Consider the following 13,628-nt stretch of genomic DNA (forward strand, 5'->3'; position numbering starts at 1 on the left):
TCTGCTCCTCTCCAAAGTGCACCCAGACTTGTCACACAGGACCCAACAAAACTGGGCTGGCCCAATCCAGTGACCTCAACAAATCTGTGCTCTGCTATAGCTGGAAGAGTGCTGAGCTCAAGCATGGTGCATGGAAGTGATCCAGGTCTTCCAGGACCTGCATGAGCCTGAGCTAATGAGCTCATTGGCGTTAAGGTGACAGCACGCAGACATCCCTGGTATCCCCACTGTCACGTCTCCACTCGCAGGAACGAGAAGAGGAGCGCGCGTGGGTGGGCAACCCGGCTCCAGGCACCGGCACACGTCAGCGGCCACAACACGGTGCGCGGCGAAAGGCGCGACACCGTGAGCAGCGCGCGGCGTGCGGGCAGCCACGCGGTGTTTACGGTTCAATGAGAGGCGAGGCCACGGCGAGCTGCGTCAGCACGGGCTGGAGGCAGGCGGCGGGCGGGCAGGGGCGGGCGCGCCCCGCGGGGCGGCCGCCGCAGGCGGGGGGCGGAGACGCGTAGGGCGGGCCGGGGCGGCTGAGAGGCGCGGCTGGGCGTACAGCCCCGCGGCACCAGGGGCAGCTGCCCGTGTCCTGCCCGGCATGAGGGGTGGGCTCAGGTCGAGACCGCCCGGGCGGCGCTGAGCTGAGCGGCACCCGCCGCCGCCGCGCCTGTAGCCCCGCGGGGAGGAGGCCGGGCGGCGGCGGCCGGTGCCCGCGGGCGGGCGGCGCGGGGCTCGGGGCAGCGGGCTTCGGCGCGCGGGGCTTGGGACCCGGAAGCAGAAGCGGGGCTGGGAGGCGGCTGGATGGGAAGGAGCGGCGGCGGCGATGGGGGAGCAGCAGAGCTCGTTGAGCGCCCCGCGGGCGGCCGCCGCCGCGCTGCCGAGCCTAGCCAGGGGCCCGTGGGAGCCCGGGCCGGACGAACCACCTCCGCCACGGGAGGCGGCCCCGGGCGGCGGAGTGACCGAGCTAGGGCGAAGCTGGGAGCCGCCGCCTGCCCCCAACCCCGAGCGGCGAGGGGCCGGAGAGGAGGAGGAAGAAGCGGAGGCGGCGACCGGGCCGGAGCAGCCGCCGCCGGCTGCCGGGGAGTCAGCGGCCCTAGAGGAGGAGGGGCCGGGGCCGGAGGGGGTCAGTGGCCGCCGCCGCCCCCCTCGGCGGCACGTGTACTGCACCGTCTACTGCGTGGAGAACGACCGGCCGGCGGCGGCCCCCGGTTCCCCCCGAGGCGGCTCGGGCGGCGGCGGCCCAGGCGCGGGGCAGCCCCCGACGCGGCGCGGGGTAGCGCCGGGCGACGACCCGCTGTCTGCCGGCAACATCGAGGTGGTGGACTTATACCTGCTGCCCGAGCCTTTCTCCGGGCTGATCGCGGGGGAGTTCGGGCCATTGCTGGTGCTGAGCTGCCGCGTGTGCCTGGAGGAGAAGCCCATCAAGCCCCTGACCTGCTGCAAGAAGGCGGTGTGCGAGGAGTGCCTGAAGCGGTACCTCAGCTCTCAGGTACGGCCCGGCAGCTGCTGCCAAGTTGTGCTGGGGCGGATGTAGTGGGCAAAAAGGGAGCAGTGGTAGCTCCGGCCGGCCCGCCGTGCTGCTGCGGGTGTTTCGGCGTGGGTCGCGGGCTTGAGCATCGCTCCAGGCCCAGCTGCGCGTCTTTGCACGCCCCGGAGAGTTGGGCTGCGCTGCGGAGAGTTGTGATGGTGTGGCGTAGGAACCTTTCCCATCCCGTGCGGAAGGCCCTGGGCAGCTGCCTGCGTGCGAGCTTTTGATTTTAACGAGTATGTGTTCCCGAAGCCTTTGCGCGCTGTTACGGAGTTCATTGGGTTGGGCACTTTTTTTTCAGACTCTTCCCGTATTGAATTCTCTTTGAATTCTCAAGCTCTTTCTGTTACTGGCTGGCACCAGTCTCTTTTTAAAAAGGAATGCAATGAAGAATAAGGAACAGCGTTGGGGAGCGTCAGCAGCCGCTTCTGAGGCGACTCCTGGAATTGGGGGCTCGGGGTTTTGGCAGCCATCCCGCAGCCCTTCACACTGGTCGGCGCCGTGTTTTGCGCGGCGGACCCCGCCTGCAGCCGCTCGCCGGTGCCGCGGAGAAGCCGTTGCGTTTGGTGTTGTGCCAGTTATGTAAGATTAAAATAGTATGTGTGGGGTCTATTCGTGAAGAACCGCAGTTACAGCAGTAAACAGAACCTTATTTGGGGGCGAGGAAAAAAAAAACCCAAACCCAAAACATAGCTTTTCCATCCTTCTCAGATAGCTCAATATCCTGGGTGTAGACAGTTGCTCACACATAGGCTGGTTATGTCTTTATCACTGTTTTGTCGGTCAGAACTGCTGTTTCAAACCGAAATAGGCAGCTTGAAAGCAAAGTTCTGTCCTCCCGAATGTTTTTAGCAGCTAGTTTAGCATCACAAAATTCGCGTGCATTGTTTCTACCACGAGTGTAGGCATGCCCTAAACCCAAAGAGCAGTGGGAGAAGTATGGGTATGTGGGAAAAACAAAACCAAACAAACCCTTTGCTTACCACTTTTATGTTTTCATTCAACAGAAACTTTTAGGATGTGCTTAGTGGATAGCAAGTGCTGGCTTGGTAGTAGAATGAATTTTTACACCTCTTGGGCCTGAGACCTGTGCTGAGGCAGTTTGGCCTCCCACTAGGCTACATGCATAGGAATGGGATGGACGGCTCCAGCTACCCCCACACACTGTAAATAGTTGTCAGCCTGTTCTGACCAGTGAACATTTTGATGCTTGGAAATTGCACGTGCTGTCTGAAGTGAAGCATGTGCTCCTCTCCAGGCATTGGTAGCCTACATAGCATTTCCTAGTGCTGATAGCATTTGTTCTGGCTAATAGTAAACTCACTAGCATTTTGATGGACCACCATCATTGTGTTTGGATAACAAGGAAGGGTTTAAGGTGGGAACTGATGGATAGGAGAAGCAGAGTTGCGTTTTGCAGGACTTGTGTAATGCTGAAGCTTGGGAACACTTAATAAGCCTTCTTGAGACTTTCTACACAGAACCCATAATGGTTTCGTTTACAGTTATGGACTAGAAACCCTCAGTAAGTTTTTAGAGTATGTTGCCAGTGCATGTTTGTGCCACCTTTGTATTTGCCACTGAGGTCACGAGTCAGAATATTGTCTCGCTTTGAAGCTGGAAATTGGAAAGTGGTATGATGTCAGAGTGATCTCTAGCTTCTGCAGGTACCTGCAGCTTACAGTAATTTAACAGAAGTTGCATGATCCAGTAGTTGAAGCCATACCAAAGAATTCTGCTTATTTTAGGCTGGACTTTTGGAGGGTAATCCAACAGCATGGTGGCTGAAAGAGATGGCTGGCCTGGGAACCAGGTATATGCCCCATGAAGTGAGTTTAACATGGGCAAGCTTATGAATGCAGGGATGCCTTCTTTACAGGAGCCACTGCTGTTGCTGAACACTCTGCAAAGCTTATCCTTGCAGCTACTAAAAGGTCTGGTTGGCAGATAGCCATATGGGTACTTATTTCTGTACATGAAAGATGGGATGGGGCTACAAACGCAGAGGAAGGGATATGTGCAGCAAGGACACTAATCTTGAGCAAGGAGATTCACAACGCACTTCTGTGGGCATGTTGTTACAGATGCTGTTATGACCAGGCAGAATTTTAGTTGCTTGATACATTTCTTTAGGGGAAAGGGAAACAAAGGACAGTCAACAGTCCATATGTTGCTCTCCTATTTTCCTTTTTGGAAAAGAACAAGAAAGTAATATGTCTCTGAGAAAAACAAGAAATTATGTACATTTCCTTTGTGCTTTGGAGGGACCCTGTGACTCATCCTAAGGAGACAGATAAGGCTTCTCCATGTCAGTAGTATTAGAGGAGTTTCTGGGAGGGATAAGTGGAAAGGAAGTAAAGGGTAGAAGTAAAGGCGCCATTTATCTTAGCACTTTGGTGATTTTTCTTTCCTATACAAAAGTTCAAATGGAGTAAATGTTGAAAAGATGTTTCTGTTTGAAAATTCTGACAGGTTTTCAGTTTGGATATGGTCAGCTCGATTTAGAAATGTACCTGAAATTGAAAACAAACAAAAACGGCTGAAAACCAAAACCCCAAGCAGCAATATGCATTGTTTAGATCTGGCTTCCTTGTCAGAGAAATAGCAATTTGTACCCTTTGTTTGAGAGGATGCTGGCTGAGTCAAGTCTCTGTAGGAGCAGTGCTCTTTCATGCTGAAAATGTGGGGTATATTGGTAGAAGTATAACACTTAAAATAATTCATGTTGCCTTTAATGTCTGTGTGTTTTCCTACTGAAGAAAGCTGAATTCTTTATGATAGTTTCATCATGATTTCTGAAATGATGCTTAATGGAGTAGCAAAGTAAAAACCCTGTTAATGCACTCTGCACTCTTCTATGCAAACATATAACCATCAAAACTTCTGCCTTGGAGCCCTTTGTATATCAGAAAATCAACTGAAGTTTTAGGTGTTGTTGAAAAGAAGATTATCCAGATGAAAGTACATCAACTGCAGAATTCACTTGTAATCTTACTGGCATGCTGGAAAATGAGGGTAATTGATTTAGGAATGTCACATATGAAGGTCTTTAGAGGTTAAATCCAGTCTTTCTTATCACCAGCACCTTGCTGCATAATCCCTTTCAAAGATTTAATGGCTGGTGCAGAAGCTTAGCAGGCAGGCCTGGAGCACCCAGGCTGATCTGAAGCCTGACTTTTGGCAAATTGCATAACTTTACCTCTGCCTCAATTTAGCTATTCTTTCTCCCCACCTAAGACCTGCAGACCCCTCAGGGCTTTTCAGGCTTTGACCAGTTCATATACTACCACTCACACACACACAATTTTCTATGACTACTCTCTTGGACCCAGAGAAATTGAGGGAGGAGTAAGTATGGGTAACCAATTACCATAAAAGAGATTGTAGCACTCACACCTCAGGACCTGGTGTGGGTCCCACAGAACCTGGATCAGGTCCCAACAAGCCTCATCTGCAGAACTGATGCAGCTTGAAGTTACTGTTTTTTGTTACACTTTACTTGTAGAATGGATGAGGCTGCAAAGTGTGAATGGTCAGTGTTCTTCAGGACTGTAGTGCTCACAGAGGCCATTTCAGATGTGCATCAAGTGATGTCAGGGTCAGAAGAGTGGAAGAACCTTTCCCCTTTGTCTGGAAACTGTGGGCTTCTATGCTCCTGTATCCAGCATGCAAGCTGGGAAAGGGAAGAACCGGAGCACTTAAGTCTCCCAGATGTAATATTGCATTTACGTCTCTTTCACTTCCCTTCTTCCTCTCTATTTAACGTGGTACCAAACCCGAGTTATTCCAGGAACTGTGCACACATAGGTTTGCTAAGTGTGTGATTCACTTCCAAACTCCCCCACTGCTTTGTAGCTCAGAGTAAGACGGAGCATTTGCACCTGGTTTTGTTTTTAGTCCATTTGTTTGTCTGCTGTGAGGCTTGTTTGGAAATTTTCTTTAAAACCAAATAGATATAGGAAGAATTTTGACTTGGTAAAAGAGGGAGAAGACCTAAAGTTTAACTAGGTTTTCGTATTTGACTTATCCTGACTGGTAAAGAGGCTAAGGTTTATGTGTTTTCTCATCTCCCTAATTTGTAAACCTGATGAGCTATTCAGAAGGACAATCTCACTCCTCACCTTTTAGCAAATATTGACTAGATGAAATAATATTTGCAGTTTCCTAACATCTATAAAGTGCAATATGTTCTCTAATAAATATTTGGAGCTATGTATATAATTGTATCTACTTGTTTCACTTTTCTTGTAAAATGACTGTGAAAGTTTTATAGAAACCTTGATAATTTGACTGCTCGCTTTTCGTATATGCAAAGTAGGAAACTTGATAATCCAGTTTTGATCCTGTGCTCATTAGTGATACTTTATTTTGTAAATCTTGTAATTCTCTTGGAGCAGGCAGTTTTATATTAAAGGACTTTGGGTGAGTTAGTTTGAACAGCATACTATATTCTCAATCAGATATTATGGTGCTTTAATTATAGGAACTCTAATGAGATTAGTGGCCATGAGTAAATCAGAAGGGATTGTTGGGGGAGGGGAGAGGCTGTATCCAACTGCATTTTGTACAATTCTGAGTTTGACAGGACTAAAATTCTACTCTCCTCTACTAAGCACAAAATGTGGAGCTTATGTTCCCTCTGCCCAGGACCTCTTAGCAATCGTTTTCTCTTTGTGACCTGAGACCTTGTTTTTGGCCTCTTTCATTACTGTGCATGATCTCTTTCCGAAAGACTGGAGAGAAAAGCAGTAGACTGTTAGAGTCAGGATTTTTGTGAGGAATGTGATTATAAAGCTGTGTAAGGAGGAGTGGAATTTAGGAACAGGCTGCATGGCCTAAAAGTACCAGCTTGGAGCCATAGGGACTTGACACCTGTGTGCCTCTTCAGGTGTCTGATGGTATCATATAAGTGATGCACCTTCAAAGCTGTAGTCTGATTGCTGATAAAAACCAGCCAGCAGAAATACAGGCACCAAGTGCTGAATCATCAGATAGCTAATGAGCTGCTTGTGCCCTGAGTCAAACCAGAGCCCAGGATGGCCACTGTCATTCAGTGGGGTAGAAGCTCTGTGTTTATAATGGTTCTTAATCCAAAAATACACTCCTTAACACTAGCTAAGAAATTGCTAGGATAGATGTGGACTGCCTACCAGGAAGTGATGGCACGGTGAGTGACCACCCTCCAGCTGGTGTTGCAGGAACACAGAAGTTTCCAAGGGAAGAGAAGTGCAGGAGAAAATATTCCCTGGTAGATTACAGGCTTTCTAAACCAAACCAGCCACTCTAAGGTGGCTATGTTCCTGAGTAGGAGGAGGCAAATAGACCTGGTCCATCAGGTGTGAGCAGCCTGGAAGCTGCACAAGCACCCAAACTTCTTTACTGTCATTTTCAGCAAACAGCTTCAGTCCTGTTCTCATGACATCTTGTATGCAATGACAGTGTTGAAATGCTGCTGCATAGCCAGCTGCCCCAGAGTTACTGTCACAGTTCAGGATGAACATTGTCTTGAAAGTTGAGTGGATATATACGTGGCTTTTAGTCCCTCTTGAGTGCTTGTTGATGGGTTCAGTTCAGGCCAAAACTTAAGTTTGGAACAAAGTTTTGCAAATTCAGTCATTGCTGGAAATTCTTTTAAATTCTTTTTAAAGAATTTTAAAACTTAGTTTTGAGCAATGTTCTTGAATAATAATATTGTCTAGTTGTCCTAGTGTGTGTAGGCCTAGATCAAAATCATTACAGTTGGAAAAGACCTTTGAAATCATTGAGTCCACACTCTGTCAATATACCAATGCTTTGTGTAGTACATTTGTTTCCTGTGTACTTATACCCGCAAGCTTGCTCTGCATGGATAGCTATTACTTCTTCTTGTTTGGGTAAGTCTTTGTCAGATGTAGAGCTTTAGTATGTGTCTTGCTTCTTGCTTTAGTAGTATATTGCTTCTTAGCCATGTTGTTATAAAGGGGAAGATCCAAAGGATCAGAGATGTTTGGAATAGAGAAGATGGTATCATCTTTTAATAGCTGCAGGAAGGATTTTGCTAATGGGAGGAAAGCCTGAATTCTTGGTATGAGTATAAATGGTGTCATGAAATTGTTGATGTTGGTAGTGAGGAATTGGAGTGAGTGGCGAGTCACACAATGGTGCCATGAACTTGTTGGTGTTGATAGTAAAGTTGTTTTTGAATGCTAGACTTCCAATGAATGTGGAATTGCAGTGAGAGATAAAGGAGAGCTGGATTTGTTTGGTTGCAATCCAGTTTTTAAAATGAGGAATTTCTATGAAGTGGAAAGCCCATTCATCAGCTGCTTCCCATAGCCAGTGTGTTTTGCACCTCTCGGATCTGTCAGTGGTAGTAGTGTTGATGACCAAAGAGAGGTTAAGCCATGACATGATTGTCTGGTGTATGCCTTCCCTCTCTCACTGTTCCCACCAGCTGTTCCCAGGAGCTATCAGTCCAGGGATTTTCAGTTGAAATGAATTGACAGCTAACTATGGGGTTTTAATTGCCCAAACAAAGAGAAATGAAGGAGTTAAATGGGGGCTGGGAAGGCCTTCAGCTCACCTCATCTCCTTGTCTCTATTTCTTCACCCAGAACAACTGTTCTTCTCAGTGCTCTGTGGCCTGTTGGCCCTTCATCCCTCACTCTTGTGCAAATATCTTGTTTCCTGCTGTCAAAACCTGTCAGGTTCCGGGAAGGTAGATATCTTGTATGGCCAGGATGTTAAGTACATTGTCAAAATTATTTGGAGTTGTAAAGGATGTAATTTCTCCAAAAGAAATTGAACTACTGAAGAAAGTCTCATAACTGAAGTGCTCAGTTATGCTGGTTTATGTCTTTTGAGTATGCTTTAACTGCTTGTGCTTATGTTTCTCTTGCTCTTTTAAAAATACTTTAATGAATTTATATTTTAAAAATCCCTAATTTACAGGATTTTATCAGCTAAGTACCTATGACTTTTTCTAGTATCAAAAAAGTGACAAATTTGTCTAGTGATGAAGAGGCTATTTCACCTTAAAGTCAGTTTTTGAGTGCTTGAGAAATTTGTGGTAAAGCAAAGAAATTAATTTTATTTGGAACTTAACGTGAATGTTAAACTAGCAGCATTCTCATTGAGTAGCCAGTTCTTAAGTGTATTTTTCTACTGTGGCACCCTTACATTTATTGAATAGGTAAATACACCTTGTGAGAGTAGTTGTTTAATGTAAGTGAAATAGGAAAAAAATATAATGAAAAACAAACTCAGGACTTTACTCATGGATAAACCTTTATAGTTTTGAGTGTGGAAGGTTAGAAGTTTAATAGCCGTTTAAAGTACATTTGAAACTGAACCTGAAGTAGCTTAGAGTTCATATTTGTCTTAGTAGCTACCTCACTGATTCAGTTTTAAGATAGGTATATTTTATTGACAAGCTTGTTGGGATGTATGGTTGCTTCTGTTTGTTTACTTAATTGTGAGAAAGTCAATGCACTTCCTAGATGATTGTTTCATTGAAAGCTAAATTTCTAAAGCTATCCCACTTATTTTTCCTTACAAGCTTGCTATTAGACGGTAGTACAGTTTTAAAACTGCAAATGTCTCTTTTCTAAGGAACACTAGATTGAAATAGTAATTGCGGAAACTATAGAACGGTAGGGGTTGGAAGGGACTTGTAGAGATCATATAGTACAACTCCCCTCTAAAGCAGATCCACCTAAATCAGGTTGCATAGGAACATGTCCAGGCAGGTTTTGAAAGCCTCCAGAGATCATTTCCCTTTCTGTGAACTTTTTTTTTTCCCAGTGGTGCTTTTATCAAGTAGAGTACAAACTTTATTGGATATTGTAGAGGAAAATAGAAGGGGCAAATTTTAACTTTCTCAAGCCTAGTCACGTTGATGCTATTGTGTATTGTTTTCTGGTACTGAAATGATAGGAATGGCAGCAAAGTCAGTTACCTCTCCAATTTAATTGTTTTGGCTCCCTGATCTTGTAGGAATAGGGGTGCAGGATAGGGATATGAAGGTCTCTGTCCATTTAGCTTGTAGGAGAGAGAAATCCTGTCAAACTATTCCAGCTGTGGTGTGACTTTGTGGGGTTGCTCACACAGTACACGGAAGGAAGAAATGCAAGAAGATTGCTAAAATGGAAGGACTTGGTGATGTTTTAAGAATTGGTTTGCCTCAACATGAGCTTTCTCAGGTAAATTTTCATGAAAGGAAAGGAAATCATAAAAATTCGTGGCCTCTACATATAAGGGGATTCTTTAGCTTCTGTTTAAACCTGCAGCTGAATAGTGGCCACTTTCTCTGGTAAGTGGTGTCCAGAAAGTGAAGCGAAATTAGCAGTATTTTATCTGTTTTCCTGTGCATGGGGATAGGCGGGAAATAAATGTAACTTTAAAAAAAGAGAAAAAGAAAGGGGAAAAAAAAAAAGACTGGATTTTAAATACAGATTAAAGTATAGAACTTCCAGGAAAATTATGGGTGTTTTTTCTGTACTACTGGAAGACTTTTATACTCTCTAGGCAGCAGAGAGGGGTGGAGTAGGTGGTGCATTGTCGCATCTGTGAGGCGATTACAGAGGTGCTGGGAGAGTGCCCCTTTCCTGAACAAGCAAAAAGAATCACTTCACTGTTGTTAGTGCTATTTCTGCTGTATGGGGGTGAAGAAATGGTGGGGGACGGCTTCTTAACACTTACAGCAATTTTATCATTGCTGTCTGTGTGAGGGCACTTTATGCCTTTCTGTATCAGTGCACCAGTGCAACGCTACATATAATTTGCTTAGACTCAAGTAGAGGCCTTATGGAAGCAACTGCTCAGTGCTTTTTCAAGTGCAGGTGCAGCTCAGTTGTGTAATAGTTTGGAAACTTTGCTTAGTTACCTTTATGGAATTAGTATGCATCTTTAAAAGGGGAAAGAATGTGCAACTTAAAGTTTTTTGAAACGGATACACAAAAGAGCAAATATGCTCCGTTGTATTTGGATGCCTAGTGTTGCGTACTGGCTACAAACTGTAGATGCTAAGAGTTCAGGCACAGTTGTGGTGGTGATAGTATGTTTTATTGTGGTGAACTAATGCTACTCAGATTAAGGCACAAAGTTATAAAACACTAGCATTCTGTCTAAATCTTGTTGTTAGCCACATATGGATATTGACCTCAAAGTATCTGAAGTGAAATATGTTATTAAAACTTGGATGTTTCAAAGTATGCACATATCTGTGGTCCACGTTTTCCTTGCATAGGAGCAGCAGAAATCAAGCAACCTCAGAAGTTTTCACCCGTTTGAATAACTTGTATTTCACAGTAACAGTTATAGGGTAACTTTCAAACTTCTGAAGGTGCCCCTGATTTCAAAGCATTATCTGGAGCTGCAACTTACTAACATCTTCCCCGTCTCTTAATTTAAACCTTCCTTTCAGTGAGTTGTGACTGTTACTGATGGACATTGCTGTGTGCTTTTGCCTCAGTGAAGAAGGTATTCCATGCAAAGGCTTGATTTGTCATTCTTTTTGTGATAGTGACTCGGCAAATCCCACCTGAACTATCCTAGAGTGTAATTGCTTCATGAGGATTTCACCCAAGCCAAGACAGGTAGTCAGACAATGAAGGCCAAGCTATCACTTCCAGTAAATTAAGGATCTAAAGTGAGTTCTGGATCTCATTCTTTATATATCTAGAAAAGCAGGCCTTGTCTAAAGGTGAAGGCCTCCTACAGTCATTTTAGCTAGTAGTATTGCTCACTGCAAATCTGCGACTTGTTCCCTACCATTTCTCATTGACCAGCAAAAAATAAAATAAATGAATTGATTTTAAAAATAACCTTTCACATCCTTTTTTTTCACTTTTTCTTATATGTTCTCTACTTGTCTGATGCACAGTGTGCAAATGTTTATTCCAGAAGTAAGTACTGAATAAAGTGCCATGGCTAAGCAGAGCCACTTATTTTTCCAACTATGACAGCCTATCAGAAGAAAATGATTGAAAAGGACAGAATATGTTCAAGATGATGGCACATGGAGGTTTTCATTGGAGCTTGATGAAATCAAACCTGCAATTTGATCCTGTTGCTGCCTCATTTCCTCTTTCGCAATCTAGATGGAAGTCACAGCTTGTCTAGTGCATGAAGGCGTGTCTGTGACTATGTCTCTTTGACAGATGTGGTGGCATGGTCCAGAGCATTTCTCTGAGATGCTTACAGCACTGAAGTTCCCAGTCTAGCCCAGGCCAATACCCACTGTTCCTGTCTCTGCTGCCTGTGCCATCATTAAATAAGCAGCTCTTAACTAGTTGGATTTTAAAAGCATCTCCAAGTGTTTTGTAATGTAGAACAGATTATTCCTAAGACATCTTTACAAGTGAATTTTTTCATGTGAATATTCTTGCAGATAAGGAACCTCTTTTTTGCTCTTGCATATTTCAACAGCTTTAGTTCACTGCAGCCAAGCAGCGACTAGTATGATCATTTCTTAGATATTTTTTTCCTGCACCAGAGAGCTTTCAAAAGAAGTTCCTTTTTGCTCCTTACTTTTTTTAATACCAGTTGAAAAGATGCAGAGTTCAGAATGACAGAGAGATGTTTGAGTTTTGGAAGTGGGGGTGGTGGGGTGTTTTTTATTTATTTTCTGCAAAGACATGGAATTCTTAAAGACTGGTATTAAATACAATGTTATTTCAAAAGGCATAACAGTACAGGTACAGTGTTGTCATAGAATCATAGAATGGTAGGGCTTGGAAGGGACCTTTAGATATCATCTAGTCCAACCCCCCCTGCAGAAGCAGGTTCACCTAGATCAGGTCACATAGGAACATGTCCAGGTGGGTCTTGAAGACCTCCAAGGAAGGAGACTCCACAACCCTCCTGGGCAGCCTGTGCCACTGCTCTGTCACACTCATGGTGAATTTTTTTTTTCTTATCTTTAAGTGGAACTTTTTGTGTTCCAGCTTCATCCCATTACCCCCTGTCCTGTTACTATCTACTATAGAAAATAGGGATGTCCCAACCTTCTGACACTCACCCTTTAGATATTTATAAATGTTAATAAGATCACCCCTCAATCTCCTCTTTTCCAGACTAAACAGCCCCAGTTCCCGCAGCCTTTCCTCATATGAAAGGTGTTCTATACCCTTGATCATCTTGGTGGCCCTGCGCAGGACTCTCTCCAGCAGTTCCCTGTCCCTCTTGAGCTGAGGAGCCCAGAACTGGACACAGTACTCCAGATGAGGCCTCTCCAGGGCAGAGTAGAGGGGGAGAAGAACCTCCCTTGACCTGCTGGCCACACTCTTCTTGATGCATCCCAGAATGCCATTGGCCTTCTTGGCCACGAGGGCACATTGCTGGCTCATATTTAGTTTATTATAAATCAGGACTCCCAGGTCTCTCTCTGCAGAGCTGCTCTTCAGCAGTTTGACCCACAGCCTGTACTGGTGCATGGGGTTGTTCCTTCCCAGATGCAGGACACTGCACTTGTCCTTGTTGAACCTCATGAGGTTCCTCTCTGCCCAACTCTCAAGCCAGCTGAGATCCCGCTGAATGGCAGCACAACCTTCTGGGGAATCAGCCAGTCCTCCCAGTTTGGTGTCATCAGCCAACTTGCTGAGGGTACACTCTGTCCCTTCATCCAGGTCAATGATGAAGATGTTGAACAAGACTGGCCCCAGAATCAATCCCTGTGGAACTCCACTGGCCACAGGCCTCCAACTCGACTCTGTCATGGAAGAACTGGTACACATCATCTTGAGATGTTTACTGATTGTGGTTTAGGCCCATCAGGGAACAAAGGCCACGATTAGCCTCAAGTACCGAAGTGGCTGAGAATTGCTCAAGGGCAGGGAGAGCTTAATTGCCGCTTAAGGTTCAGGACAAAACAGACCAGGCTACTTGGTTTGGGGAAGAAAACAGAGAAACAATTTAATGCAACATCAACTAAACATACCCCCAAAAACCCAAAACATAACCAAAATGAAACAACACAGAGTAATACATCAATGAAGAGTCCAACCAGCCTTTTTAAGAACACCTTCTTGCCATACCTCCCCTCTTCCCGGGCTCAGAGCACTGATCCCGGTGTTTTTACCCTGTCCCCCCCTGAACGGTTCGGGGGGGCAGGCAGTGGGGGTTTCAGTTA

At 45.5% G+C, this 13,628-nt stretch overlaps 1 protein-coding gene across 3 annotated transcripts in view; it reads left to right on the top strand.

The window, feature by feature from the left end:
* Window positions 1–800: 800 nt before the first annotated feature.
* The window catches only part of RNF217 (ring finger protein 217), a 56,993-nt gene continuing 44,165 nt past the window's right edge, over window positions 801–13,628 (top strand). For all 3 annotated transcript variants that reach the window (XM_061991012.1, XM_061991013.1, XM_061991014.1), the window contains exon 1: window positions 801–1,480. In XM_061991012.1, coding sequence (XP_061846996.1) covers window positions 815–1,480 — 666 coding nt within the window. In that variant the 5' untranslated portion in view covers window positions 801–814. The remainder of the gene's footprint in view (window positions 1,481–13,628) is intronic.

This window comes from Colius striatus, chromosome 2, assembly GCF_028858725.1.
Source record: "Colius striatus isolate bColStr4 chromosome 2, bColStr4.1.hap1, whole genome shotgun sequence".
Taxonomy (NCBI): domain Eukaryota; kingdom Metazoa; phylum Chordata; class Aves; order Coliiformes; family Coliidae; genus Colius; species Colius striatus.